General features: G+C 37.0%; 3 protein-coding genes and 1 long non-coding RNA gene across 7 annotated transcripts in view; 2 read left to right on the top strand and 2 right to left on the bottom strand.

Moving 5' to 3' along the window:
- The window catches only part of LOC106912295 (interferon-induced protein 44-like), a 51,478-nt gene that overhangs the window by 12,149 nt on the left and 12,385 nt on the right, over positions 1–26,944 (bottom strand). The window lies entirely within an intron of this gene.
- LOC106911998 (uncharacterized) lies at positions 499–3,680 on the top strand. Its single transcript, XR_015765065.1, has 4 exons — positions 499–613; positions 1,455–1,481; positions 1,575–1,760; positions 2,889–3,680. It is a non-coding gene; the product is annotated as an uncharacterized LOC106911998 (long non-coding RNA).
- LOC148160484 (uncharacterized) lies at positions 4,118–5,629 on the top strand. Of its 2 annotated transcripts, none has more exons than XM_088011759.1 (4): positions 4,118–4,233; positions 4,731–4,757; positions 4,902–5,084; positions 5,200–5,629. In XM_088011759.1, the coding sequence occupies exons 2-4, from the start codon at positions 4,739–4,741 to the stop codon at positions 5,547–5,549; spliced, it is 552 nt and encodes a 183-aa protein (XP_087867885.1). In that variant the 5' UTR covers positions 4,118–4,233; positions 4,731–4,738; the 3' UTR covers positions 5,550–5,629. The 2 variants fall into 2 exon arrangements, with proteins under 2 accessions (XP_087867885.1, XP_087867883.1); XM_088011757.1 differs by having other exon boundaries at positions 5,197–5,629.
- On the bottom strand, positions 20,624–26,673 carry LOC106911628 (interferon-induced protein 44-like). 3 transcript variants are annotated; one of them, XM_088011807.1, is made up of 11 exons: positions 26,598–26,673; positions 26,200–26,240; positions 25,994–26,111; positions 25,781–25,900; positions 24,698–24,715; positions 24,481–24,514; positions 24,038–24,242; positions 22,345–22,497; positions 22,052–22,220; positions 21,221–21,321; positions 20,624–21,131 (listed from the first exon to the last, which is right to left on the bottom strand). In XM_088011807.1, exons 6-11 carry the CDS (start codon positions 24,495–24,497, stop codon positions 20,964–20,966), a joined length of 813 nt encoding a protein of 270 aa, XP_087867933.1. In that variant the 5' UTR covers positions 24,498–24,514; positions 24,698–24,715; positions 25,781–25,900; positions 25,994–26,111; positions 26,200–26,240; positions 26,598–26,673; the 3' UTR covers positions 20,624–20,963. The 3 variants fall into 3 exon arrangements, with proteins under 3 accessions (XP_087867933.1, XP_087867925.1, XP_087867919.1); XM_088011799.1 differs by lacking the exons at positions 25,781–25,900; positions 25,994–26,111 and having other exon boundaries at positions 26,598–26,656; XM_088011793.1 differs by lacking the exons at positions 25,781–25,900; positions 25,994–26,111; positions 26,200–26,240; positions 26,598–26,673 and adding an exon at positions 24,954–24,986.

The following is a 26,944-nucleotide window of genomic DNA, read 5'->3' as shown; positions in this document are numbered from 1 at the left end:
GCTCCTTTGGGGTTTTCTGTCATTGTAAATACAAATAAGCTGCTTTTGACCATCCACCCCGACCCCAACAACTCCACATTTACACTTGTTCGTGGAAATGGCTGCAAACGGATGCGAAATTATACAAAAATTATATTGAACGGTTTTTAGGAGTAGAGACCCAAAAATGTCCAAAATTTGAATTTTGCATTTATAGGGTTAAGCAATGACTGATATCAAAGACATTTTAGGCATACTTTACATTAAGCACTGATGAGTACAGAAAAATTTGTTAGGACCTCTTTTACTTAACCCATAAGTAAAAGAGGTTTTCTTTTGCTTTGTTTGTCTCTGCGTGTGTGCTGTAATGGAAAAGTTTATAACGTGCACCTCACCCCTCTACTTTTACGTTGCTATTGCTACTTCTATATTCCTCCCAGCAGAATCCTTCTGTCCATTGCGGACGCTTAAAAGGCTTTCCTGTTGTGCAGGAAACGCCCTGATACAAGATATTGGGCTCATTGTCAAGCACAAGTGAAAGTGAAAATGTTTTCTGCAGGGAACCAGTTCATCCAGCAGTGTTTGTCGTTGTGTCAGCCTTAGCAGCAGCAGCAGCAGCAGGAACACACAAAAGGTAACAATAGAGTTTTTTAACTATTTTATTGTTGTTACTGGATTGTTCAGAACAAAGTGACTGGCTCATGACAGGTCATTGTTAAATAATATGCTTGTTTATTTAACAATGTGGTGTATTAAAGTCAGTTAATGAAATTTTGAGTGGAAGTAAAAAAAAAAGGTTATTTAAATAAGGTGCAGCCTCATAGGAGGATCCTTCCATCTTTACTTAAAGGGGCAGCACAGCATGCTTTCTAAATAGTGGTATTTTATAGCACAATCAAGTAGCTATGTTTACTTCAGCTGTTAAAAAAATGCTGCACATATCAAATTTGACTTAAAAGAAATTTTACTTTGTAATGTAAAGCCATAAAACTGGGCCTTGGTCACTTTAAGAGATTCCTGCTCTTTCTGAAACTCCGCCTTTGGCTCCTCTATTAACCCTTTACCTGCTGTTCACTGAGCTGTAGCTCCTATAATGAGTTCAGCTGAAGCTCTGCTCCACCAGGTGTTTGCTAATTGCTGCTGGCTAGTCTGAAGGAGCTGAGTGGGAGAGTCACAGAGGATTTTTATTATCTGTAAGCCATAGACATCAAAATAGTCCACTTGAAATACATGACCTCGTATATAATGTGCACCTGTAAAATATCAAGTAAGTTATTGTAACTCAGATTATTCAAAACAAAAGAGTTTGTTGTACTAAAATGATCTAAAAAATGAACTTTTAGGATTTGTTAAAACCTTTGGTTTTTAATCTCGATTTCTCTACCATGAAGCAAATTAAGTACATTGTTGCACAGTTTATTTAAAAGGCCTTGCATCCTTAACTGTTCATGTTGTTCTTTTGTCTCTTTTTGAAGGAAACCACAAGATGCCTTGTCTTCCAAGTGAGTGATCATCTCAGCTCATGTAAATCAGGATCTTTCTCCGATTTGTTATTATCTGTTCATATTTTTTCTGCTTTGTATTTTGTTCATCAGCATCTGTCAAAGTTCAGACGGTCACTACAGGGTTGACCTATGGCGCCGATGTAGCTCTGATGAACCAAGTGAAATGGAAGGTGAAGTTGGAGGGAACCAACCGGGATGGAAAATGCATCATGGTTTTCTGTCCAATCACATCCCGTGTTGGTTCAGATGTGGAGGCCGCCATGAAAAACATACCATGTAAGCAATCAGGCAACATTCTCTTGGTAATTTTACTATGGGTTGTTAAAATGTAATCACACATAGTTAATCTGAGTAAATGCAACATTCAAATGATGAATATAGTTGTTTAAGTGGAAAAAAGTCAAACTAACTTAAATCTATGAGGAAAAACATTGTAAATAAAAAAAAAACACAATTAAACTGATACTAAAACATATTCAGGTTTACAGCAGGCACACAGGTCCAAATGGATCATAATAGTCATACAGACTAACAAAAATCCTTAAAAAATATGACCTTATAATGGTCAATTAATGCGCAGAGATAATAAAAAGAACATTTTTGTCTCTCTTTTTTTCTGTACAAATGACAAACACCACATAACAACAACATCGATATTTTTCCCCCCCATAGCAAAGTTTTAAGACTGAGTGGAACGGATGTGGTGACCGATGAGGCATTTCATCTGACAGGGTGTGATGCAACACAGTGAGTCAGCTGACAGGAAGTGTGCAGGTTTGACATTGCCAGGATAGGCTACGGCACTCACTCATTACGGCAGATAACATAGTATTACATGATGATGGAATTTAGTGAATGACTGGAATCTTGATTTTGTTAATCCATCACTTGGTAGAAGTCAGAACAAAACCTAAAGAGCTGCACGTTTTACTGGAGAGAGAACATCTGCAAGTAAGATATTCAGGCAGTAATTCATAAACTTGAGCTCAATCACAGTTTAGTTATAGAATCGAAGCCTCGTCTGCATCCATCCATCCATTTTCTAACACCCTTGTCCCTCCGTGGGGTCAGGAGGTGCTGGTGCCTCTCCAGCTAACGTTCCAGGTAAGAGGCGGGGTCACCTGGACAGGTCACCAGTCTGTCACAGGGCACCTTGGCATGACGAGGAGAAATGTTAAATTTGTAAACGAGTAAGAAAAGATGTGCGTCTTTGCTGCAGTACGTATGCCAGGGCAATCGGTGGCGCTGTAACACTTCCCCTGTCTGGAAACATGACTGGAAATACTTTATTAGAAATTACACACATCTTCAATTAAATTTGCCCTGATACTTTTACAGTCTAACAAGGATTCTTCCAGTAAAAATGTTTTTGGTTGACTAAATCTGTTCTTTTTTTTTCTGCAGGGGATAAAAAGATTGTCTTAGTTTTGATGCATCACACCCGAGATCCTGACTACTCGACTGCAGGGACTTTGTGGTCGGAGACATATCCCAACATCGACCTGGAGGTTCATGTTCTCTTCCATGAAAGCGTCCCGGGGTTGCTCACCTCTTCTAAGAACACAGATGCCGTTTACAGAATGCAAAAATATCTGCAACCACGTGAAGAAAATAACTGGATGCCTGTTGCATTACTGTTGGTGTTTGTGTTTGTGATCATTTTGTGGTTTTCATTGAGCTAAAGCTTTGATCAACAAACTGATGGAGAAACACACAACGTGTCTCGTTATTCAGAAATGTGAATTAATCGATTTGAATTAATAAAAGTAGTTTACTTATTCTTTTATGATTGATTGTGAAGTAGAAAATAAAATGAAACATTTATATACTGTCTACCTTATTCTTTATATATGTATAAACAAATCTGTGCTCTTCCAGATTGTGTTAAAAAATTCAGTATTTTTGTGCTTCTGTCTTATTATTCATGTTTGTTTTCTTTGCTGTCATTTATTGTTTTCTTTCTTCGTGTCGTGAAATTAAAACATCTGGAGGGAACAAGGAAATATAACTACTCAGAAAACTGAGAAGTCTTAAGTTCTTGGAATACTTTAAGTGTCAGCCATTGACTCTTTATGTTATTGAGAACAGAAAGAGATTCTTCCTTTTTTAAGTGTACAGAGCTGAAACAGAAGCAGCTTGACTGAATAATTTTGGCTTCCTGCTCTACCTGAGCCATATTAAAGCTCTTTGGTTAAAGCCCAGTGGCTCTTGGTCTTCACTGTAAAATAAAGTGAATTTTATTTGAAAATGTATGCAAACATGTTGCCACAAAAAAATAATCAAGGTCTCAAAACTTCTAAGTATTAGTAGCTGTACATTTTAACCCAACAAACTTGATGATTTTGAATAAGTTGTAGTGACACAATGTGACAGGTTGTAATAACTTCAATGATTTTTTTAAATAGTTGAATGTTTATCATGTATCAGTCTACTTTATGAATATATATTAGCTAAGGAGCCTATGCTGCACAGCCTTTCTTCTTATTTCCTAATCTTTCTTTTACCAGTTTTTCCAGTTTTTTCTTCCTGACCTAAAAGATCCTCAGAGTCTTGGGATTTATCTGGACATTAGGATAAGTTACATGCTTTTTATCTCACTAAGAATGAAAGTGAAAGTGTCTGACTTCTTTAATAAGCCCTGATTCAAGCCAGACACAATCACTTCATGCTGCAGCTCCCACTGCACAAACACCTTCAAGAAACTAGTTTTGCTTGTTTGTTTTTCTGGAGCCTCATTTTTACAGCAAAGGTAGGAAACCTCAAACCCTGTTTTTCATTATGACTGCAGTATTTTGTTTCCTCTATTTTTTTATCTTTTATTTTTCACAGCGATACTATTTATATTGTATATAGGGTATATTGAATAAATCTTTCAGTTTATCCAAGGAATGAAACGATGTGTTGTAAGAGTGAAAATGGAGCATTAAATTATGTTTTATAGATTCAGAGGTCATAAGTGTAATCAATCTCTGCTGCCGGTGTGAAAGGGCAGGTCTAATCTCACTTTAGGATCGGAGCTTTTTACGGTTCTGGTAACTTTATTTAAAACAAATCAAACTCATCATGTTGGAGATATCCTGACCTCCACTGACACAGCAACCTGAGAACAGATGATTTCGCAGAAGAGGACAAATAGCCTCTGAGTCATTTAGATGCTTTCAGTTTACAGAGTTAGTTACAGAGCAGTTTGTGTTTCATCTCTGCAGAAAATCCGAACTGATCAAACTGCTTTGTTTCTCTTATTAGACGTCATCATGTACCAGACCTCTGGAGGTGAGCATCACTGTTGCAGGAACCACACCGATAGATGTCATATTCCAGTTATGGTTTTAATTTTTATGAATTTTTTACTGATGGTAATAACACTTATGAGTTTAAGTTTGATTACCATCTGTTGTATTTCGTTATTTCACTAAGTTAACGTCCACACCATCACTTCTGGGGAGACGTTTGGTGCTGATGAAGAGCTGCTGAGTAAAGTGAGGAGGAGGATACAGCTGACCGTCACACACTGGCTGCAAAGCCTCTTCATCATCGTTTTCTGTCCCATCACCTCTCGCGTTGGGTCGGATGTGGAAGCGGCCATGAACAAGGTTCCAGGTACCAGTTTTATAATCCATCGGTTTAGACATTCAACTAGTCAAGTAATGAAACAACAACACACTCTAAGAATGTCAAACCTTCCCTTCATCTTGTTTTCTTCTTCTTTCAGCAGGAGAACAAAATGTCATCCTGGTTCTGATGCACCACACCCGAGACGAGGGCTACTCCACAGCTGGAACGATCTGGTCTGATCAATATCCCAACGTCATCCTGGATGTTCATGTTCTCTTCCATGAGACGGTGCCAGGATTGCTGCAGTGTGCTAAAAATACAGAGGCAGTCGATCAACTGATCCACGAATTAGATCAACGGTCTCAGAACCAACAGATCAGGCAGATCAGACCCAGGGAGAGGGGTGTAATTGAAAGGCTTGATGAATGTTGTTTCCCTTATTGGAAGATTGTACTCCTATTTGTTCTGGTGGTGTTGGTCATCTTACTTCTTGTCATTTTCTTGTCGTAGTTTAGAGATCAGCAAATTCAAAATAAATGAAGGATGTCCTGATTATTGTATGCTTCAATAAAAAAATGTTTAGTCAGCAATAAACCCCAAAATGCATTAGATTGTGTACTATAACAATAACTAATTGGGGAAAAATAACTTTGGTCTACATTTGGTTTTTTTGTTTTTTGCTGGAATGAAGCTGCACAGTAGATCAACTGTGTTGCAACTAATAAAAAGAGACAGATTTGAGTTGAAGACTGATGAATATGCAGGATAACACAAAGCAAATTGGTTATTGTGGATATGATATATGTAATTTTTAGTTTTGTGCTAAGTTTTTTTTTCTAGTTCAGATACAAATTTAAAACTGATTTTGAACTTAAAATAAGAATATCTACATTAAAAATCTAAATAATGTAAATGCCTATGCTGCTCCTCATAACTAAATATTGTGAGGTTTCTATCTTTCTCTCCACTCTGAGAGAAAGATACTCACACTCACATACACACACGTGTGTATATGTATGTGAGACACACACTCACATACATACATATACACACACACCAAACACAAGTTCCTGTTTAGCTGATTTGGCCTGCTACTTTGCTGCCACATGCTATGAAGACATAATAAAGTCCTGCTATCAGGACTTGAGATTTTCCTCTTGTAGAGTAAAATTTCGCTGGCACAGGACAAAAAGCAATTGATGTTCATTAATTTTTTTCTTACAATTTTTCAACAAATGCAAGACTTGAATGTTCAAAAATACAGAAAAAGTGTAGTAACTGAATTTTTGCTCCATCTTTCTGATTTTCTGACCAAAAGACACATTTGTCTCAGAGCATGGCCACAAAGTTTGCCCACCTTCACTAAAAGACTGGGAAAGGAGCACTTTAATTTAGAGTTGTCAAGTTATTAATAAAGTAGGAGAAGCAAATGGTGTGACTTTGTAAATATTTCATCCTCTGCTTTACATTATTTCCGTTAACTCAGTCATTACCTTCTCAGTGCAGGGTTTGTTCACCTGGGTGATGTTTGTTAAGTTGACTTGTGCAGAAACAACCATGAACTTTGCTTCTCAACTGTGAATACTTCTGTCTTAGTCAATCATTAGACATATCTCATTATCGCTTTTTTTCTCCGCCATAGTTTTTGCAGCAGGTGTTTCAGTCCTCTGATAAAACATTTAATTATGATGAGGTTGAAATAAATGTAATTTTCTTGGAGTGTCTGGATGCCTGTAAGAGCGCATGAATAGTTTCTTTAAGTTTAAGCAGCCAAGAATAAGTAACAAGTCAGTTTTGACCAAGCACTTTTAAAACTACAGCTAGTGAGGTCAAACCCTGGCAGGGAGGAGTTCAGCTTATCTTGAACAAATACACACTGGACCAGCTTTAGTAGGTCACACACACACAGAGATACACTCAAGTTTGAATTTCCCATATGAGGAAAATTGTATGAACCTTATGAAGACTATGGAGACCATAGTCTTCATAAGGTTAGGATGTCAGAAATGGTCCAAGAATAATAGCTGAACAAGTACACATGCACACACACACGTATGGGGTTCCATTTGTATCAAAAATAAGTAGAAGTCATATGTATGGGGTTCCATTTGTGTCAAAAATAAGTAGAAGTCATATGTGCAGATGTGTCGTTGCTATGTGTCATTGGTCTATGTTGCATATGCGTTCGCTGCATATGTGATGAACGTCGTTGGTCCATGCTGTTGGTTCATGTCGTTGGTCCTTGTCGTTGGTTCATGTCGTTGGTCCTTGTTGCTATTGCCTGTTTTCTGCATCATTAAAAAGTCCTGAAGTAGGTCATGTATGATCAAATAGTTTCTTAGATATTACAAAAATGTCGGTCTTTCAATATCAGTGGTTTCAATAAAATTCTTTTCAAAATATTAAGATTTCTACCTCGTATTTTCTTTAGGCATTAGTCAGGGCAGCTAACAAGGTCAAGGGGTCCTGGCCCAGTAAAGGGGGCGCTAAATTTCTTTTTAAATCTGTGATATATCTTCATTTTAAGAAGAATTTTCACTGTTGGCATGTATTTGAACTTCTCTCTTTTATTTACTTCAGCGCACCTCACAGTTTTAAACAAATTCTGTAGTTTTCGGCGTACTTCTAAATCTGCTCCTTAGTCGCATATTTTTGGGTTTTCTACTGCCTCTAGTGGCGTGGGGTGGTAACACAACTAATATAATTACATTACTAAATCAAAATACCACAAAGTATTTATTATTAATTCTGGCATTAGGATAATAATAATAATAATAATAATAATAATAATAATAATAATAATAATAATAATAATAATAATAATAATGTGCAAATTACAAATTGGATTCCAAAAAAGCTGGGACACTAAACAAATTGTGAATAAAAACTAAATGCAATGATGTGGAGGTGCCATCATCTAATATTTTATTCACAATAGAACACAAATCACAGATTAAAAGTTTAAACTGAGAGAATGTATCATTTTAAGGGAAAAATATGTTGTTTCAAACTTTCATGACGTGTCTACAAATCCCAAAAAAGTTGGGGCAAGGCCATTTTTACCACTGTGTGTTATCTCCCCTTCATCTTATAACACTCGGACGTCTGGGGACAGAGGAGACCAGTGTCTCAAGTTTAGAAATAGGAATGCTCTCCCATTCATGTCTAATACAGGCCTCTTACTGTTCATTCGTCTTGGGCCTTCTTTGTTGCATCTTCCTCTTTATGATGCGCCAAATGTTCTCTATAGGTGAGAGATCTGGACTGCAGGCTGGACATGTCAGAACCCGGATCCTTCTCCTACGTAGCCATGATGTTGTGATTGCTGCAGAATGTGGTCTGGCAATATCTTGTTGACAAATGCAGGGTCTTCCCTGAAAGAGACGACGTCTAGATGGGAGCATATGTTGTTCTAGAACCTGAACATAGTTCTCTGCATTAATGGGGCCTTTCCAGACATGCAAGCTGCCCAGGCCACAAGCACTCATGCAACCACATATCATCAGTGATGCAGCTTCTGAATGGAGTGTTGATAACAACTTGGGTTATCCTTGTCCTCTCTGGTCTGGATGAGATGGCGTCCCAGTCTTCCATAAAGAAATTCAAATCGTGACTCATCTGTCCACAGAACAGTCCTCCATTTTGCCTCACTCCATTTTAAATGACTCCTGGCCCACTGCAAACGGCTGAGCTTGTGGAGCTGCTTAGAAATGGCTTCCTCTTTGCACTGTAGAGTTTCAGCTGGCAGCGGCGGATGGAGCGGTGGATTGTGTTCACTGACAATGCTTTCTGGAAGTATTCCTGAGCCCAGGCTCTTATTTTCTAGACAGTGGCATTCCTGTTGCAGGCGCAGGGACGTTTAAGGGCCCGGAGATCACGAGCATTCAGTAGAGTTTTACGGTCTTGACCCTTATGCACAGCGATTGTTCCAGATTCTCTGAATCTTTTGATGATGTTATGCATGGTTGATGATGATAACTTAAAAGTCTTTGTCATTTTACGCTGGGTAACACAATTCTGGTACTGCTGCACTGTCTTTCTGCGCAACAATGGTAGAATTGGTGATCCTCTTACAGTTGTGGTCAAAAGTTTACATACACTTGTAAAAAAACATAATGTTATGGCTGTCTTGAGTTTTCAATAAGTTCTACAACTCTTATTTTTCTGTGATAGAGTGATCGGAACACATACATGTTTGTCACAAAAAACAGTCATAAAATTTGGTTCTTTCATAAATTTATTATGGGTCTGCTGAAAATGTCACCAAATCTGCTGGGTCAAAAATATAGATACAGCAACAAAATTTGTCAATTTTGGTGATGTAGCGAGTTGTGTCAATCAAATTAGCTTCATGTCATGGCCTCTTCACTTCTTGTAAGTGATTCTGATTGACTACAGCTGTTGACTTCTCATGAGCCCATTTAAATAGGGCTCATTTGACCCAGTGATTAGACTCAGCTACAAAAGCTACAATGGGAAAGTCAAAGGAACTCAGTGTGGATCTGAAAAAGCGAATTATTGACTTGAACAAGTCAGGGAAGTCACTTGGAGCCATTTCAAAGCAGCTACAGGTCCCAAGAGCAACTGTGCAGACAATTATACGCAAGTATAAAGTGCATGGAACAGTTGTGTCACTGCCACGATCAGGAAGAAAACGCAAGCTATCACATGCTGCCGAGAGGAGATTGGTCAGGATGGTCAAGAGTCAACCAAGAATCACCAAGAAGCAGGTCTGCAAGGATTTGGAAGCTGATGGAACACAGGTGTCAGTCTCCACAGTCAAGCGTGTTTTACATCGCCATGGACTGAGAGGCTGCCGTGCAAGAAAGAAGCCCTTGCTCCAGAAAAGGCACCTTAAGACTCGGCTGAAGTTTGCTGCTGATCACATGGACAAAGATAAAACCTTCTGGAGGAAAGTTCTCTGGTCAGACGAAACAAAAATTGAGCTGTTTGGCCACAACACCCAGCAATATGTTTGGAGGAGAAAAGGTGAGGCCTTTAATCCCAGGAACACCATGCCTACTGTCAAGCATGGTGGTGGTAGTATTATGCTCTGGGGATGTTTTGCTGCCAGTGGAACTGGTTCTTTGCAGAAAGTAAATGGGATAATGAAGAAGGAGGATTACCTCCAAATTCTGCAGGAAAACTTAAAACCATCAGCCCGAAGGTTGGGTCTTGGGCGCAGTTGGGTGTTCCAACAAGACAATGACCCAAAACACACATCAAAAGTGGTAAAGGAATGGCTAAACCAGGCTAGAATTAAGGTTTTAGAATGGCCTTCCCAAAGTCCTGACTTAAACCCCATTGAGAACATGTGGACAGTGCTAAAGAAACAGGTTCATGCAAGAAAACCATCACATTTAGCTGAACTGCACCAATTCTGTCAAGAAGAGTGGTCAAACATTCGACCTGAAGCTTGCCAGGAGCTTGTGGATGGCTACCAAAAGCGCCTAGTTGCCGTGAAAATGGCCAAGGGACATGTAACCAAATACTAATGTTGCTGTATCTATATTTTTGACCCAGCAGATTTGGTGACATTTTCAGCAGACCCATAATAAATTTATGAAAGAACCAAATTTTATGACTGTTTTTTGTGACAAACATGTATGTGTTCCGATCACTCTATCACAGAAAAATAAGAGTTGTAGAACTTATTGAAAACTCAAGACAGCCATAACATTATGTTTTTTTACAAGTGTATGTAAACTTTTGACCACAACTGTACCATCTCAGCTTCAGAGACACTGACACTCTAAGAAGCTCATTTTATACCCAATCATGTTGTCAATCGACCTAATTAGTATTAATTGGTCTTCCAGCTGTTTGTTATATGTTCAATTTACTTTTTCCAGCCACTTATTGCTACCTGTCCCAACTTTTTTGGGATTTGTAGACACGTCATGAAAGTTTGAAACAACATATTTTTCCCTTAAAATATTACATTCTCTCAGTTTAAACTTTTAATCTGTGATTTGTGTTCTATTGTGAATAAAATATTAGATGATGGCACCTCCACATCATTGTATTTAGTTTTTATTCACAATTTGTTTAGTGTCCCAACTTTTTTGGAATCCAGTTTGTAATTTGCACATTATTATTATTATTATTATTATTATTATTATTATTATTATTATTATTATTATTATTATTATTATTATTATGCCAGAATTAATAATAAATACTTTGTGGCATTTTGATTTAGTAATGTAATTATATTAGTTGTGTTACCACCCCACGCCACTAGAGGCAGTAGAAGGCCCAAAAAGATGCGACTAAGGAGCAGATTTAGAAGTACGCAGAAAACTACAGAATTTGTTTAAAACTGTGAGGTGCGCTGAAGTAAATAAAAGAGAGAAGTTCAAATACATACCAACAGTGAAAATTCTTTTTAAATGAAGATATATCACAGATTTAAAAAGAAATTTAGCGCCCCCTTTACTGGGCCAGGACCCCTTGGCCTCGTTAGCTGCCCTGACTAATGCCTAAAGAAAATACGAGGTAGAAATCTTAACATTTTGAAAACAATTTTATTGAAACCACTGATATTGAAAGACCAACATTTTTGTAATATCTAATAAACATTTTGATCATACATGACCTACTTTAGGACTTTTTAATGATGCAGAAAACAGGCAATAGCAACAAGGACCAACGACATGAACCAACGACAAGAACCAACGACAAGGACCAACAGCATGGACCAATGACGTTCATCACATATGCAGCGAACGCATATGCAACATCTACATATGCATCATCTACATGCAACATAGACCAATGACACATAGCAACGACACATCTGCACATATGACTTCTACTTATTTTTGATACAAATGGAACCCCATAAGTTGCAACATTTTTTTTTTAAATTACACTTCTAATCGACCTGACCCAGAACTTTGTCATCACCATCTGACAAAAATAAATATAAAATATTTTTTAATGACCCTGTTAGTGATGTTTTACTCATTTTTACATACATGCTTCTCAAGAAACACAAAAAATATTATTTAAAACAAAAGCAGTTAGTTTAGTCAGATATTTGAAAAAATTATATTTTGTGTATATTTTATTCAAATTTTGTGCTTTATCCATAGGACCTGTTTTGTCCCTATTCTCAAGAATCACTGAAACAATACATTTCAAATGTACATTTCAAGTCACTTTGATGATTGTATTTTATGGCCTATTAATTGGGAAAACTCATAAACTGAGAAATTAGTTGACACTCTCCAAATGGAGGCTAAGCCACTAAAGTTCATTGTGAAAATAGCATTCATATGCTTGCTTATCCAAGCACATCAATGGAAAGTTGAGTGGAAGAAAAATCTGAAAAAAAAAAAACAACAGAATGTGGGACCTGCCCACAATGCCAAAAGTAAGCATAATTGATTTATGACCATTGTCTGCTTGTTTGGCAAGTAGACTTACTTGATATGGACCCTATGAAAATAGAGAATTTGTAAAGTAAATATATTTTTTGAGTTTTTAATTTATTAAAAACTTATTTCATAAAATAACAACTGATGAATGGTTGGGTCTTCTTATATTGCTCTTTGTGTTTGTTTCTGAAGGAGCCTGAAGATGCCCCGTCTTTCAAGTGAGTTATCATCTCAGGTCATGTAAATAAGGATCTTGCTCTGATTTGCTCTGGTCTGTTCATCTTTTTTTTCTGCTTTATATTTCTGCCAAACAGAACCAGTTAAAGTTGAGACAATCACCACCGGGGTGGCTCATGGTGCCGATGTGGATCTGATTGACCAAGTGAGAAGTGGGGTTAGGCTGGAGGGCACAAACCAGGATGGACAGTATACCATTGTTTTCTGTCCCATCGTCTCCCGTGTTGGTTCAGATGTGGAGGCAGCCATGCAAAACATGCCATGTAAGTAATCAGGCAACATTTTTCTTTTTATTTGCTGAAAAACAAATCAGAAAAAGCTAACCTGAGTTAATGCAAAAAAGTTCATTTTAAATGCTGATCTAGTTTATTAAGGGGAAAAAAAACAAACAAACTTGAACCCCTAAGGAAAAAGTTTGTACCTTACTTGTGAAATAGAAAATTTACCACAATATCTTTACAGTGCAGTTCAGCTTTACTCACCTGGCCTGTTGTACCAAAAACACATAAGCATGTAGGAAAATAGAGCTCAGAAGATCAATTGGTCTAAATAAATTGAAGAGAAACAAAATCACTGACGTCCTTCCATCTGAAAAGGAGTTGAAGGTTGGGGCAGGACAGAGACTCAACATTAAGGTCAAATATTGACATAAACATGAATTCATAAATAATTACGACTAATTGAAGCTACTTATCTTCTTTCTAGCGTTATTATTCAATAAGAAATATATCAACGTAAGGCAGCTTTAGGGTGATCTGAGGTGGTTTGTTATATTTGTTTGAGCCGAGTGTCCAAACCTCATGGTAGAAAATGTTTTGCATTTTGAAAAAAAAAATCATAAATGTTTCTTATCCACCAAGTTAATCTAACAGATTGCAGCAATTCTTACAACAAAGATACAGGTGTGACATCAAATCACTTTTACTACCAATGCAAATCTATAAGATTAAAGTTCAAACCATAGGAAGTTACTCTACGGATTTTCTCAAGACAGACACTGAAATCAGAAATACTCCAGCCCTCCAATTTCCCACATTTGGTATCAAAGTCCTGTTCATCAAAGCTCTGACAATCTGTACCATCAGGATTACCACTGTCCTCTTCAGAAGCTGTAACCACAGCAGCAAACTCTGTAATTTATTGTATCTATAAAATACTTACCATGGTCAAAATACAATTTAGCAGACAGAGCTGAAATGTTTTTGTGAACACTGTAACAATGTTTGTAAATTAAAGTCAAAGGAAATCTGTTGTTTTTCCATCACTCTAAAACATTTTAAAGAGGCATAACTTGAAAATGAAAGTTCAGTTGAAAATAAAAAAATAACTGGAAAACTGTTTTGATTTAAGTCAGAAATTAAAGTTCAAGTTGATAGATAATTTAAAACAGTTATGTCAGACTCTGTAATTTATTGTATTACAATAAATGCAAGAACACTGCAGAAAACAGCATGTCGTTGAACAAACACAATTTTGGATTATTTTTACTCACATTACACCAAGTCAAAATAAATCATTTTGAGTTGATGGAATTTTAATAATTTATTCAACTTGCATGATCAAAATATCTGATAATGTATTTTATTAAACTTTACAGTGAATTTTGTTCAGTGACATTTATGTTGTAAAGAGAGTGAGAACATATTATCTTCACATATTACAAACTTGTTGTAACAAGTTGATACAAACACAGGTCACTAAGCACCCTGGGAAATATAAATAGTCCACTCCCAATAATTGCTACAATATAACCAAATATGGTTTAGGCCAAATGTGCCTAAACCATGCAACATTTCTTCTGATAAAAAGATGTTTGAGGGTTTTTTTTTTATCTTTTTGTGGTATGTTGGGGCGGATTCACCTTTAAGGTGAGTGGTGGGCGGCACCAACCTACCCTTTAAAGCCAGGTGTGTGGGGTGCGCACTCACAATTGTTGTGAGCTGTGCAGGGGCGGATCTACTGGGGTGGCATGGGGTGGCAGTTGCCACCCCAAACGAGAGCCTTGCCACCCCTGTTGCCACCCCAGCTAGCAACAATGAATTCGATAAATAGTTATGGCAAATCGGACATAAAGCGCATGAAATTCTTTTTTCCGACAACATTGAATGCAACACAATGTAACCTGACACCCACTGCTAAGTAGCGGGAAGTGCGAGAGAAGGACAGAGCGCCAGCAGCATTGGTGGATAGATATGTTACTGGACTGGACGTTAGTGATTTATCGTAAGTCACACATGCGCCATTGCTGTCCATTGAGTCAGGAATATATCAGTGGTCAGGAAAATACCACAATCACGCAAAGAATCAGAACAACGGACGCAATGTTTAGCAGTTAATTCAACCATAGATAATGGTAATAAGGGCTTCAGATTTCACAGGTGAGGAAAACGTTTTAATTTAAAGAAAACATTGAACAAGTGAGCAGTGGGTCAGTTATACTAGCCTAACTGTTAGCCTGGTATTGACTTTGATAGCCTTAGCATCGGTGTGTTTTGGTTCCCTTAGCACTAAGCAACCCGCCCACCAAGTCATCAGTAGAGCAGCTGTTTAAATCAGGTAATCAACCACCGCGGTGTTCAGGCGAAAACTTATTAATAATCACAATATAGACATTAAGCCTGACAGCATAATGTAACAGACTGGATGTTCTGTTTTAGTGTTTTTGCTACTTTTTTGTCTGGGAAATGTTTGTTTTTGGTGTTGATTCCCCTGATCGGTAATCTCTGCGCTATCTGCTCTTTGACCTGTTGTTTGTCTGTTGTCATGGCAAAGGGTCCTGCGTAATACCGACATACAGAGCGAGAAAAGGCGGAATAGAAGTTGTTGGAGCTATTTTTTCTTTATCCATTTGGATTTTGTTACTTTATTCTTAAATTTCTATTTTTTTGTATTATTTACAGAGTTTATTTGTAGGTTGATAATTGTTGATTTTATTTATTTTTTGTTTTATTATTTTTCTTATGTATTTTCTAAATTTAGACAGGAAGTAATGTGGGTCAGTCCACTTTCTATAAGCTTAGGGGCCTGAAGAACCAGCAGGCATTTGGGTTTGGGGCCGATGGTTTTTACCAGAGCAAGAGAGGTAGCATGAGAACAAATGAAAGTTTGAACTCTTTAATTGTTTGGTGAAAGAGGAAAATAAATCACCAAGAACAATCAATAAGTTTGGACATTGAACCTTGTTTTGCCCGTGTCCAGAAACATGACCCCAGTGCCTCAGTAGAGGCTTGGTGGAGCTTTTATTGGATGTTTGGTTGGCAAACAGTCAGAAGTGGTTTTGTCTAGTTTGGTTCTTCACCTGTTTATCAGCTTTATTGTACCTTTATTGTGGCTCACTGCAGCCGCTGCAATTCCTAAAAACAAGCGACAAAAACTGATCTAATCTCGTGTTCGCAAAACGTGGTGATATTTATAACAGTCGTCAAACTACGGCTCCTACAGCATATTTAAAATAAGACGATTGACCAATATAAATAGAAATTTGCCCCTTCTTGCATCTTGACAGAGCTAACAGAAACTAAACTGTTTATAGATTTGTATCACGGAGAATTTATCAAACATCAGTTTTCTAATCTTTATTTTAAGTCGTATTTAATAGATATACCTAATAACAAATGATGGAGCTACTAATATTTTTGTGACAGATTTCTGCTCATCCTGCATTGGGATAAAATGGTTTTCTGGACACAATGAATCACATAGCGACCAATAGGCGCTGTCCAGTCCAGTAATACATATCAATTAGCAGGAGTATGAAAGACGTAAAAATAATTAACTATACTATATTAAGAAATTGTATTTAAGCCTCGGTGCTACATGAAGCTCATTTTGAAACAATGCAAGTTAAAAACAATATTTGGTGTCTATATATACCGTGTTTCCCCGATAGTAAGACACCCCCGATTGTAAGACGTATTGGGGGTTTCAGGGGGGTTGGCTAATATAAGCCGTACCCCGAAAGTAAGACATATGTCTTACTTTTCGGGGAAACACCTCTCATCTAGCTGCGCGCCGCCTCCTGCCCACGTCCGCACCGTCCCCCTCTCCATACGTCGCCGCGTCTGCCACCTCCCTCTGATCTTAATGAGCGCCGCCTCCTGCCCACTTCCGCGCCGCACCCCCTCCATACGTTATGCAATGTTGTAACAAGACATTCTTGGCACTTCCTTTTATAAAACTGTTTTGTGGTGAATACAATACTGTTCAGGTTGTTAATAAATGTTAATTTTATGGTTAAAACAAAAATTCTACAATTTTTTTCCAATATGAGACATACCCCGAAAGTAAGACAAAGTGGGGCTTTTGGGGATAAAAAGAAAGTAAGACACCGTCTTACTTGCGGGGAAACACGGTATATATATATATATATATATATATATATACACTGCCACCCCTGAAACATCCCTGCCCCCCTCTTGCCACCCCATAAATATTTTTCTAGATCCGCCCCTGGAGCTGTGGAGATGGCGTTGTGAGCTTATGTGATCCTGTCTTTCCTCAAGCATCAAGTAATGGTCTTCAGGATTGAGATTGTGCTGGTCCTCCCGTTTTGCTCTCTGGGAGTGCGTGTGATCAGTCACGCGTCGTGAACGTGGAGCTCTTAACCGAGATCCTGAGGTGTTCGGGACTTGGCGGTGGACTGTTGTGTGGTTTTCCCCCTCCCTCCTCCTGCCGCTTACTGGTGCGCGCACCTGGCCTAATTGTCCGTGGCGCAAGGGGAGCACGGCCACGCCAACGCCGTTGTTTTGTCTTTACTTTTGCTTCATGCCTTTTCAGCTGGGTGTCATTTACCCAATTGATTTATTCTTTATTTTGGCCAGAGTTCAACCGTTTATGGTGAGTCCCCCTATTTTTCAGTACGTTTATTTATAATTTGTATTTTTTTTTCTTTTTTTCTTTGTTTGCATGTAGGTTTAATTTGTCAATTGCTCGCATGATTTGGTTTATTTAGTTTGTTCAGTGCTTTGCTCGTCTTGCTTTTCGTTTATTTGCTTTGCATGTTTTCTTTGGTTGGGTTGCAGTGTTTTTTTCTGCTTGGCTTTTTTTTTGTTTAGTTATTAATTGGGTTTGAAAACAACTTGCCGCTGATGTGTAATGTGTATTTTGTGAAGTTTGTAAACTGTCTTTTTTAACGCATATATTCTATTGTTGTAGGCCTATTTTAAACTTTTGGAAAAATAAATTAAATTCTTTTTTTTAAACATTACGTTCCACCTCTTTGTTGTCCCGACCTGGCGTGGCCTTTTTGTAGATATTAGAAGTTGAATAATCCTGGGGCCAAGATCTCAGGTGGCAGTTGGATGTAATACTTTAAAATTTAATAGTAGACACGGCTATTGCCACATTTTGTATCTGTGGTAGCAATCTGTTAGACATTTGTACTGTGAAATATTTGCACTGAAACATCATGGTGTGTTGATACAGACTGAAGTGTATATATATCAGTGATTCTTGAGAATAGGGACAAAACAGGTCCTATGGATAAAGCACAAAATTTGAATAAAACAAAATATATTTTTTTCAAATATCTAACTAAACTAACCTGGGTCATGTAAGCACAACAATCAGTGATTCTTGAGAATAGGGACAAAACAGGTCCTATGGATAAAGCATGAAATTTGAATAAAATATACACAAAATATATTTTTTTCAAATATCTAAGTAAACTAACCTGGGTCATGTGAGCACAACAATGTATATTTTTCTTTTTTTTGCTGAATATTTTTTTATTTTAAACATTGTAGTCGGTGGATGATGCCTGTAAAAGCCCTTGTCCAGGAGCAGAACTCAACAAATTCTTATAGTTTAAAACAATTAAAGAAATACTAAAATTATATATTATGACAATTAAGTATAAGTAGTCATATAAATAATTATAAAAGTATCGATAAATTGAATTAAAAATAATTTTTAGATATTTTCCAACTCCGTTGAAATTTGTCCTTAGTTTTTGTCAACACCGTCAGAAATGAAAAGAATGTAAAAAAATCAGGCATTATTGGGGGGCACCAGAACTTCTGAGGACCCCATGACGTTGTCTTTTCTCTTCCTTTGCTAGGAGGGCTAGTTAGCTCCGGTTAGCTTAAGTTATTCTTTAGTTTTTTCTTCTGTTTTATTCCTAAGTTGTTTGTCACAACCATGATGTGTCAACTCCATAACTGACAATTTACAAAACTTTGATGAAATTTTGCGAAATAAAAGCTTAATTTTGGTAAACTGTAAAGATTTCATGGACCTGATGAGCTACAATATGGCCTCCTTCAGAATAACATCATATAAATTGAGGTAGTTTGGCATTTCGTCAACTCCGTCAGATGTCAACTCCGTCAGAGTTTTTCTGACTCTTTCAGTGAAATTGTTGTCAAATCTCACTTAATTGTGCAACTAATTCATTTTAATGTATTTTACATGAATTGCATTACTTCACATGTACCAAGTTTTTCATTTTACTCACTAATTTGTCACCACCTTCAGTTCTGTGTCAACTCCGTCATGCACTGTCAACTCCATCAGATGGACTTTTTCTTGTTTTTTGTTTTAAATAATATTTATTTTATTTCTTGAGAAGCATTTGTCTGTAAGTTGAGTAAAAATATCACTAATGGGGTATTTTAAAAATCATTTTAGATTTATTTTTGTCAGATGGTGATGACAAAGTTCTGGGTCAGGTCGATTAAAAATGTAATTTTTTTTAAAAAATTCGCAACTGGGAGCCTGTACCTTAGCATCTTCATATTTTCTAAACATTATTTGTCATATTTGCATACATAAGGTTGAGAAATAATAAAAAAAAAATATGGGAAAATTAAAACCCATTTTGTCCCTATTCTCAAGAATCACTGATATATATAATTTCTTTCCGTACAGCCAATAAAAAAGTCGTCCTGGTCCTGATGCATCACACCAGAGATCCAGACTACTCCACCGCTGGGAGGAGCTGGTCAGAAGTTTATCCGAACGTCGACTTAGAAGTTCATGTCCTCTTCCATGAAAGTGTTCCTGGGTTACTAACCTGTTCTCAGAACACAATTGCAGTGTATCAAATGCAAACCTATCTTCAACCAAGTGGAATTAACTTTTTCTAGTGGTTGTGTTGTTGCTGAACTTGTTAGGGGTAAAACAAAAATCAACAAACGGAACCAATTAAATCAGAAAGTAATAGCTCAGTGTTAATGTCTCTGAGTACATGTTTGTATAAATGTTAACATGTATGGAACAGAAGGTTTGGGCTGCAAACCCTAGAGTTAGCATGTTAGCATGTTCCTCCCTGTTCCTCTCCAGGTACTAAGACTTTCTTCTAAAGTCCAAAAAAAATCATGAATGTTCCATTAATCTGTGTTCATGCAAGTTGTTCAGTCATTTATGAATTTTTCTGGTTTAAATGTGTAAACAAAGTTAAATTAGAATCCCCAGTGTCTTAAACTGAACAAGTTTTTCTCACTGATCTTCATCGGTGCGTTGGATTGTGTTTAAGTGCCTTCAGACACGAGTTGTGCGTATAAAAATAGAAATGAATTAAGATCGACAGAATTGCAACAGATTTTAAACCATGTAACAAACATCCACTTATAAATGTTTTGACTGTTCATTAATAGGATTGTAATTATATTCTGGTTTTCAATTATTTTGGTGGCTGTGTTGCTTTTGTGATGCATGTAGCTGTAGGTGTTTTAATATCAGTATATTCTGAGCTTTTGCCTGCCTTGAATGAAGGTGAATTGTCTTGTTTCCTTGGTAAATAAAGGTGTAAATTAAATGCATTTTTTTTTTAAAAATTGTATCAGTGTCCAGAAGTCAAATTTATTTTGACATTTCAAGCTCTAAAATGTCCTTGTTTTCCAGAAATATTCTGAGGTTAAATTTTTCTTCACCACCTATGGCTTTTATATACCATCATTTTTAATTGAGTTAATTATAGGGTCTAATTGTATTTCAATCAAAAACCACATGCAGACAAAATGGGCATTGTTTTCAATTCAATATTCCATTTGTTAAATTATTTAATACATATACACTCAACAACAATGCTATTTATTGCTCTAACATGTTATTTGAAATGTGTGTCAGGAAGAAATGATCATTCATGTAACTTTGAAAAAACTACTTAAAAATAAATATGGAGGCTGATATCAGTCTTCTGGACGTCGGTGCTCATGTTTAGCACTGAGATGCTGTTTCAGACTTGAATAGCTTCAGACAGTCTATCTTCTCTTAGCACACCTTGAATGCATCAGCAGTCTCTTCCTGTATTCCTTGAAGATGTGTGGCTTTATCATACATGCTTGTTATTTCCTCAGGCTCCAAATCATCTCAGCACTTTGTTCGTGAAGTCATGTCCCAAATCAATCATCAGTCTCACAGCTCTCAGGACCAAAGTATCAACATCTGAACATGTCTGGATTTCGTGACTATAGTTCTTCACAGGAAGGATGCAGTTTATTGGAATCCCCAAGCTTGAATGCAAGTTGGAAATCTACATAAAACAAAAAAAAAACATTTGTTTTCTTTTTGAGTCAGTTGTTAAAAGTGATTGAGTTTCTTAAAAGTCCAACTGAAACTTACTTTTTTCTTTAAATATTTGCTCCTGTAGACATTTCTTAAATTTGTCTTGGTATCAATACACGCCTCGTCAATGTTTGTGAGAACAGCCAGTTGAGGAACACCTATGGATACAGAAATGCATCTGTTATTGGAAGAGTGGCATTTATATTAAAGCTGAAGAATAAATGATTGTCAGTAATTCAAGACAAACTCATATCCAGAATCATGATTAAGTCAGGGTGAGATTTTTCATGTCATTATCTCAGCCTGTGGCTCAAGAAGCAAAATGTAGTGAATGCTTTCAGCTCATCTGTGTTGTTGATTATGGTGTCACTAATATTCCTCTTGGCAACAATCTATAGATCACACAAGGAGCTCAGATCAAGACACATTGATAGCCATAACAATATATGGCTATCAATGTGTCGGCGGCGCCGTAACTCCGCCACAGAACAACATTAAAATGCAGAACTCACAATGTTTGCTATTCGTGAGAGTGAGGCGAATGAAGCACATATAGAGAGAGATGGAGCTACAATGTCAAAAACGGAACTGTTTTTTTTAAAACTACAACCTGGTTTCAAAATCGATAGTTTCTGGTCTTCAAAGACACCTAAACCGTCTCTGTGTGGGTTATTCTATATGAATCTGTGTGGTATCAACTTCACTTTTGCACTGAATTACTGAAATGAATCCCACTTTCCACGACAATCTAAGTTCAGTTTAATATGGATCAATTTAGACATTTCTTTTCCAGCAAAGTTCTTTTTTCCTTAATTATTAAAAAATAAACATACTTCTGTTTTTGTTTTTAAATTAATATTTTTTTTCAGGTTATGGTTTGTTTCTTACCCTTACGACTGGCAGCTTCTCTGATTTCCCTCAGTTTCAGTAAAATGGAGGACTTCATTTCTGGTGCATTTGCATTATGAACACAAACCATAACATGGACTCTGTCGTTTAGAGATGGGGACGAGTTGTAGTCAGGATCCCCATTAGACAGTGGAGCCAGAGGATTGAACTGTAACATGTAAAAAAATGGTAATTTATGAATCTAAAGATTTGACAGATAAATTAAGCTTTTATTGTTTTGCTGACAAAGTTACTTGTAGTTGGAGGCAATAAGAACTTTTAGCTAAATATACCTTGTATCCCTCCTTTACGTGCCCCATCATAGCCAGCTTGATGTCGTGTGTGTGGATTCCTCTTCCATATCCTTCCTCCAGGCCCATGGTGTCATTGAGCACAAGGCAGTAATAGTTTCCTTTGCCTCCTTTCCAGATCCTGTGAGTTAAATACTGACAGACAATATGTCAGAAAACAGCCACCAGCAAGAATCAGACAGAAAAGCAGCAAAAGAAAACCACCAATGTACTAAATGAACTACTGACGTTTCTTCCTAGCTCCTTATTTCAAGCATTATTTTCTGTGACAAACAACAAATGATCAAAAATCTTGTGTTATCAGATATAATGCAACATTTATATCAACTAGCTTAGGGCAGGTGTCTCTGAACATTTTTAAGAGTTAAGGGGCTTCCAGCTCATTGGAGATGGTTTTAAAATATGTGCTGACTTTAATTTTAGGTTTTAATATTTGAAATTGTGTCTGAAACCATTTCTGTGTTTCCCTCTGGGCCAGGATCCTTTAGGGAAAAATATTTTTTAAATCTCAGCAGATGTGTTTCCAGTGACCTTAAAATTGTGCAGATATGAATTATGACAATAAATTTACTTAAAGGGAACATGCTGATTTCAAAAGACTATTTCTTTGCAAAAAAATAAGTTTTTTGTGCTAGGAGGAGAAGGTTTTTCGGCTGTACTGAAATTAATACAGACATAAAACTTTGTTGCAAGATTAACAATCGGATGTTATTCCTCCTGGAAAAGACAAAGACGACGACACGAAGTGGTTGGAGGATCCTGGCGCGGTTTGTTTTTAATGATTTGTTAAGATGTGTCTTTCTTTAATTGTCACATGAACAAACTTATTCATGTGATTTTAAACTGTTTTTTCTTATTTAATCGAAACACTGCAATTGTGAAATTGCGGTTTTTGGGACAATAGCGGAACATTAGCAAATGACGGTTTTCTGTTTAAATAAATAATTGCATTACAAGGGTCGGAGGTCAGTATTTGGTGAAATAATCCTTTTAATTACTCTTTCCCTTTGCAGCTGGGCTCCTCTGAAAGGTAACTTTCAACCGCTAAAATCTGATGCCACTCCGTTTCCGTTTTTGAAAAAGGAAGTTGCACTTCTGTCTTCTTCAGTGGTTCTTGGTGCAGCGCCCCCACAGGCGAGGAGGTTTATTAAGAGCCTGTATCATTTGACACAGAGCAGTGTGAAAGTGAACCACAATCAGCTGAAAATCTAACAAATGTTGCAATTTTGGTCCCAATAGAACCAAGACTACTGGACTGTCAGGTGTGAAAACGCTCTCTCTCTCTCCTTTTGAATTTTGCCTTTGTCAATGTCACCTGCTGGCCATAATAGGTATTACAGCATCATTGACTGCTGTAAATAAACGCAGTCAATCATAGCAATGTGTTTTTCTTTAACTGGAAAACAATATCTGTTGAAAATATCCAGACAAACATAGCCTGACCTTCAATCTCTTTCACTAGTGAAACTTCCCAGATGAAGCTTGAAGGTTATTGGACCATCTACATCTTCATCCTCTCTCTCCCTCAACTGTGACTAAACCAGCACTCACATGTTGTGTCAATCTCCCTGAATGTGTACATGAACAGCACCTTACCTTTTAAAACTATAAAATATCTAAGTGACACAAGATTGTAGCCATTTTGTGTCTCAAAACAAGGAAAATGTATATTCACCTTCTTGGAAAAACTTTGCCCTGAACTGTTAGCAGCACTAGCCAGAGCTTCACAGGTCATTCTCCTCCGCAAAGCATTACTGACAGAGGTGATGAAGCTGGACTTCCCAGCACCGACCGGTCCATACAGCAGAACTCTGATGTGTCTGACTTCGTCATTTACTGGTCGAAAACTGTCCACATAACGCAGATCTCTGTTATTGTCTCTGTTAAAATGGAGAAAAGGCAAATAGGACAGAAGTTTAACTGGACACATTGCTGCCTAATTAGTTTACAGGACATTAAATGGACTATTTTAATGTGATTTTTAATGTGATTTTTTATAGAATATTATTTCTGCATTTCCCAAGTCTAAATAACTCAATTACAGATGAAGATCTTTATATGCAGGACGTCAAAATAATACGAGAGAACCATCATTGGCATATAAACACATTCACTCACCCCCAGGAAACGTTCATCCAAGGATCGTCAAAAACTGTAAAAGAGAAATTTAGAGTAAATCATTTTCTTAAAAGTCAATCTGCTAAATGTTCTGCTACATTGAGCATAAAAAACAAGATTAAAAATAAGAACGAGGAGTAAAGAGTCTAACAGGTAAAGCACAATGCTCTATTTTATTTTCAGTGAAAGCATCAAAAAGTAAAAATCTTTTACTCACGTGGGGAAGGTGGAGGAGCTAAACACAAGAAAAATGATAAATTATTTTAGGTTTTCAAACCATATTTTTAAGACTAAAGAAACGTAAATGTAAAAATAAATCATGGTTGTAAAAATATATCTTTAAATTGAGAAGTATAACAATCAACATGCTGGGGTAGGGATTTTTTTATTTTATTTTAAATAAATAATTTATTTGCAAAGATTTAAAATACTTTTATCAGTGAACGCATTAATAAATAAAATATTTTACTTACCTGGGGGAGGAGGAGCTAAACACAAGAAAAATGATAAATCATTTTGGGTTTTCAAAAAGTATGTTTTAGATGACAGCCACATAAATGTAAAAAAAAAAATCCTGATTGTAAAATATATTTTTGGAATCAGAAAGTGTAAGGAAGTTTAACAATTACAACATGCTGGGGAAGGAAAAAGTTATTTTAAAGAAAGGATTTATTGACACAGATTTCTGATACGACATGCTTGACAGAAGTCTGAACGTTTTAAAAACTAAGTGAAGTAAGTTTGCTAAGCCACATTATAGCAGAAAACATTTGACTGCCACTTTGTTAGGTTTCACCTTGTTAGAGTTGGACTCCCTTCTTCCTTCAAAGCTTCCTTCACTGTCATCAGGTATTTTAGTCCATATTGACATGACAGCATTACACAGTTACTGCACATTTGAAGGTTTCATCATAAATCTCACCTCCTGTTAGATCCCAAACGTCCTCTGTTAGACTAAACGTTACTACAAACCCTAAAGTTTGTCCAGAAGCTCTACTTCCTATTCTTACATTTATTTTGTTTTGCTTCTGCTGAAGCCCAGGCGCTTTATAGGTTCAACGTTTTGGATATTTAGAGGTGTTATTTTGCATAATTTAACTTGAACGAGTGGTTCTTTCAGCTTCTGTAATCCAGAACTGGTCGGCCCATTCTCAAGCAATCTTTGAAATCAACTACCATCTGAACAGTTACCAAAACTGAGGGTTTCTTTTTATACCGTTCGATGTAAAGCTGGGTAGATCAGCAGTTTCTGACATTTTCATTTATCTGGCAGCAACAACTATGTTACTATCAAACTCACTTCATCACCCTTTCTTTCCACTTTGATGCACATATTAAGCTTTAGGTACAGGGGTGTCAAACTCCAGTCCTCAAGGGCCTCTGTCCTGCAACTTTTAGATGTGCCTCTGCTGCACCACACCTGAAAAGAATAATTAGGTCACTAGCAAGGCTCAGGAGAACCGATCTACACAGGGAGGAGGTAATTAAGCCATTTCATTCCACTGTTTTTTACCTGTGGCACATCTAAACACTGCAGGACAGCGGCCCTTGAGGACTGGAGTTTGACACCCCTGCTTTAGGAAGTCAGCTTTCGCTGTGAGTTGCTGCTATCTGATTGGTGGATTTGCTCTCTGTGGAAACACAATTGCAAGGCTGTACCTAATAAAGGGGCCAGTGTGCGTACATCTCATGCATAATGATTTTATAGTATTTACTTACTTATTGAAGGTTGTCCTCCCATGGGTGGATGAAAATGATGTCTACAGTGATAGAGGACAGAAAAATAGAAGTAAAAATAAGCAGTTTGACTTCCAATCCAACATGATCTTTTTTTATTTACAACAGATCTATGTCCAGAGATAGCTTACACAGTTCAAGTGGGAATGCATAATGACTATTATATTTAAATATTTTTACGTTTATCGGAAGGAAACCACCACAATAAGTTCCTCTAACAGCCTTCTTTGTTCGTGTTTATTGCCACGCAGCACAGCTAGCTAAGTTCGGATCGATGCGGCCGCTACATTAACACCATCAGGTCCGAATGACGGATTCAGAGCGGGACGTTTTTTGCTGTTCTGAAATGATTTTGTAAAACAAAGATAAGTCTTTTCTACCTTTGTACCGAGACGCCACAAAAGAGAACAACGTTCATGCGCAGGGTGAGGCAGGGGAAGAGAAATGCAGTTTCACTTTCACTTTTAAAGGCGCCACCTACAGGCTTTCAGAGGCAGTGCGCTGGTCATTTGAGTGCTGTAAAAATACAAGTGCGTTTCTTCGGCATTAATCTGTTATTTTGTAGTCATATTATTTTTTCCCATTTTAGTCCTTAACACGCCACTATTTGTGCATAACATGTTGTTCCTGCCTGATGAAATCGTTCTTAAATATTAAATCACATGTTCTAATCAGTCAGCCTTTACATTTTAATTAAATAAATTTTTTTACTCTTTCTTGAGTAATT

Source organism: Poecilia mexicana, unplaced genomic scaffold (assembly GCF_051168715.1).
Source record: "Poecilia mexicana isolate PSO_F unplaced genomic scaffold, ASM5116871v1 scaffold_2, whole genome shotgun sequence".
In the NCBI taxonomy this organism is placed as follows: Eukaryota; Metazoa; Chordata; class Actinopteri; order Cyprinodontiformes; family Poeciliidae; genus Poecilia; species Poecilia mexicana.
The sequence above is the reverse complement of the archived record's forward strand: the minus strand, read 5'-3'. Positions and strand labels throughout refer to the sequence as shown.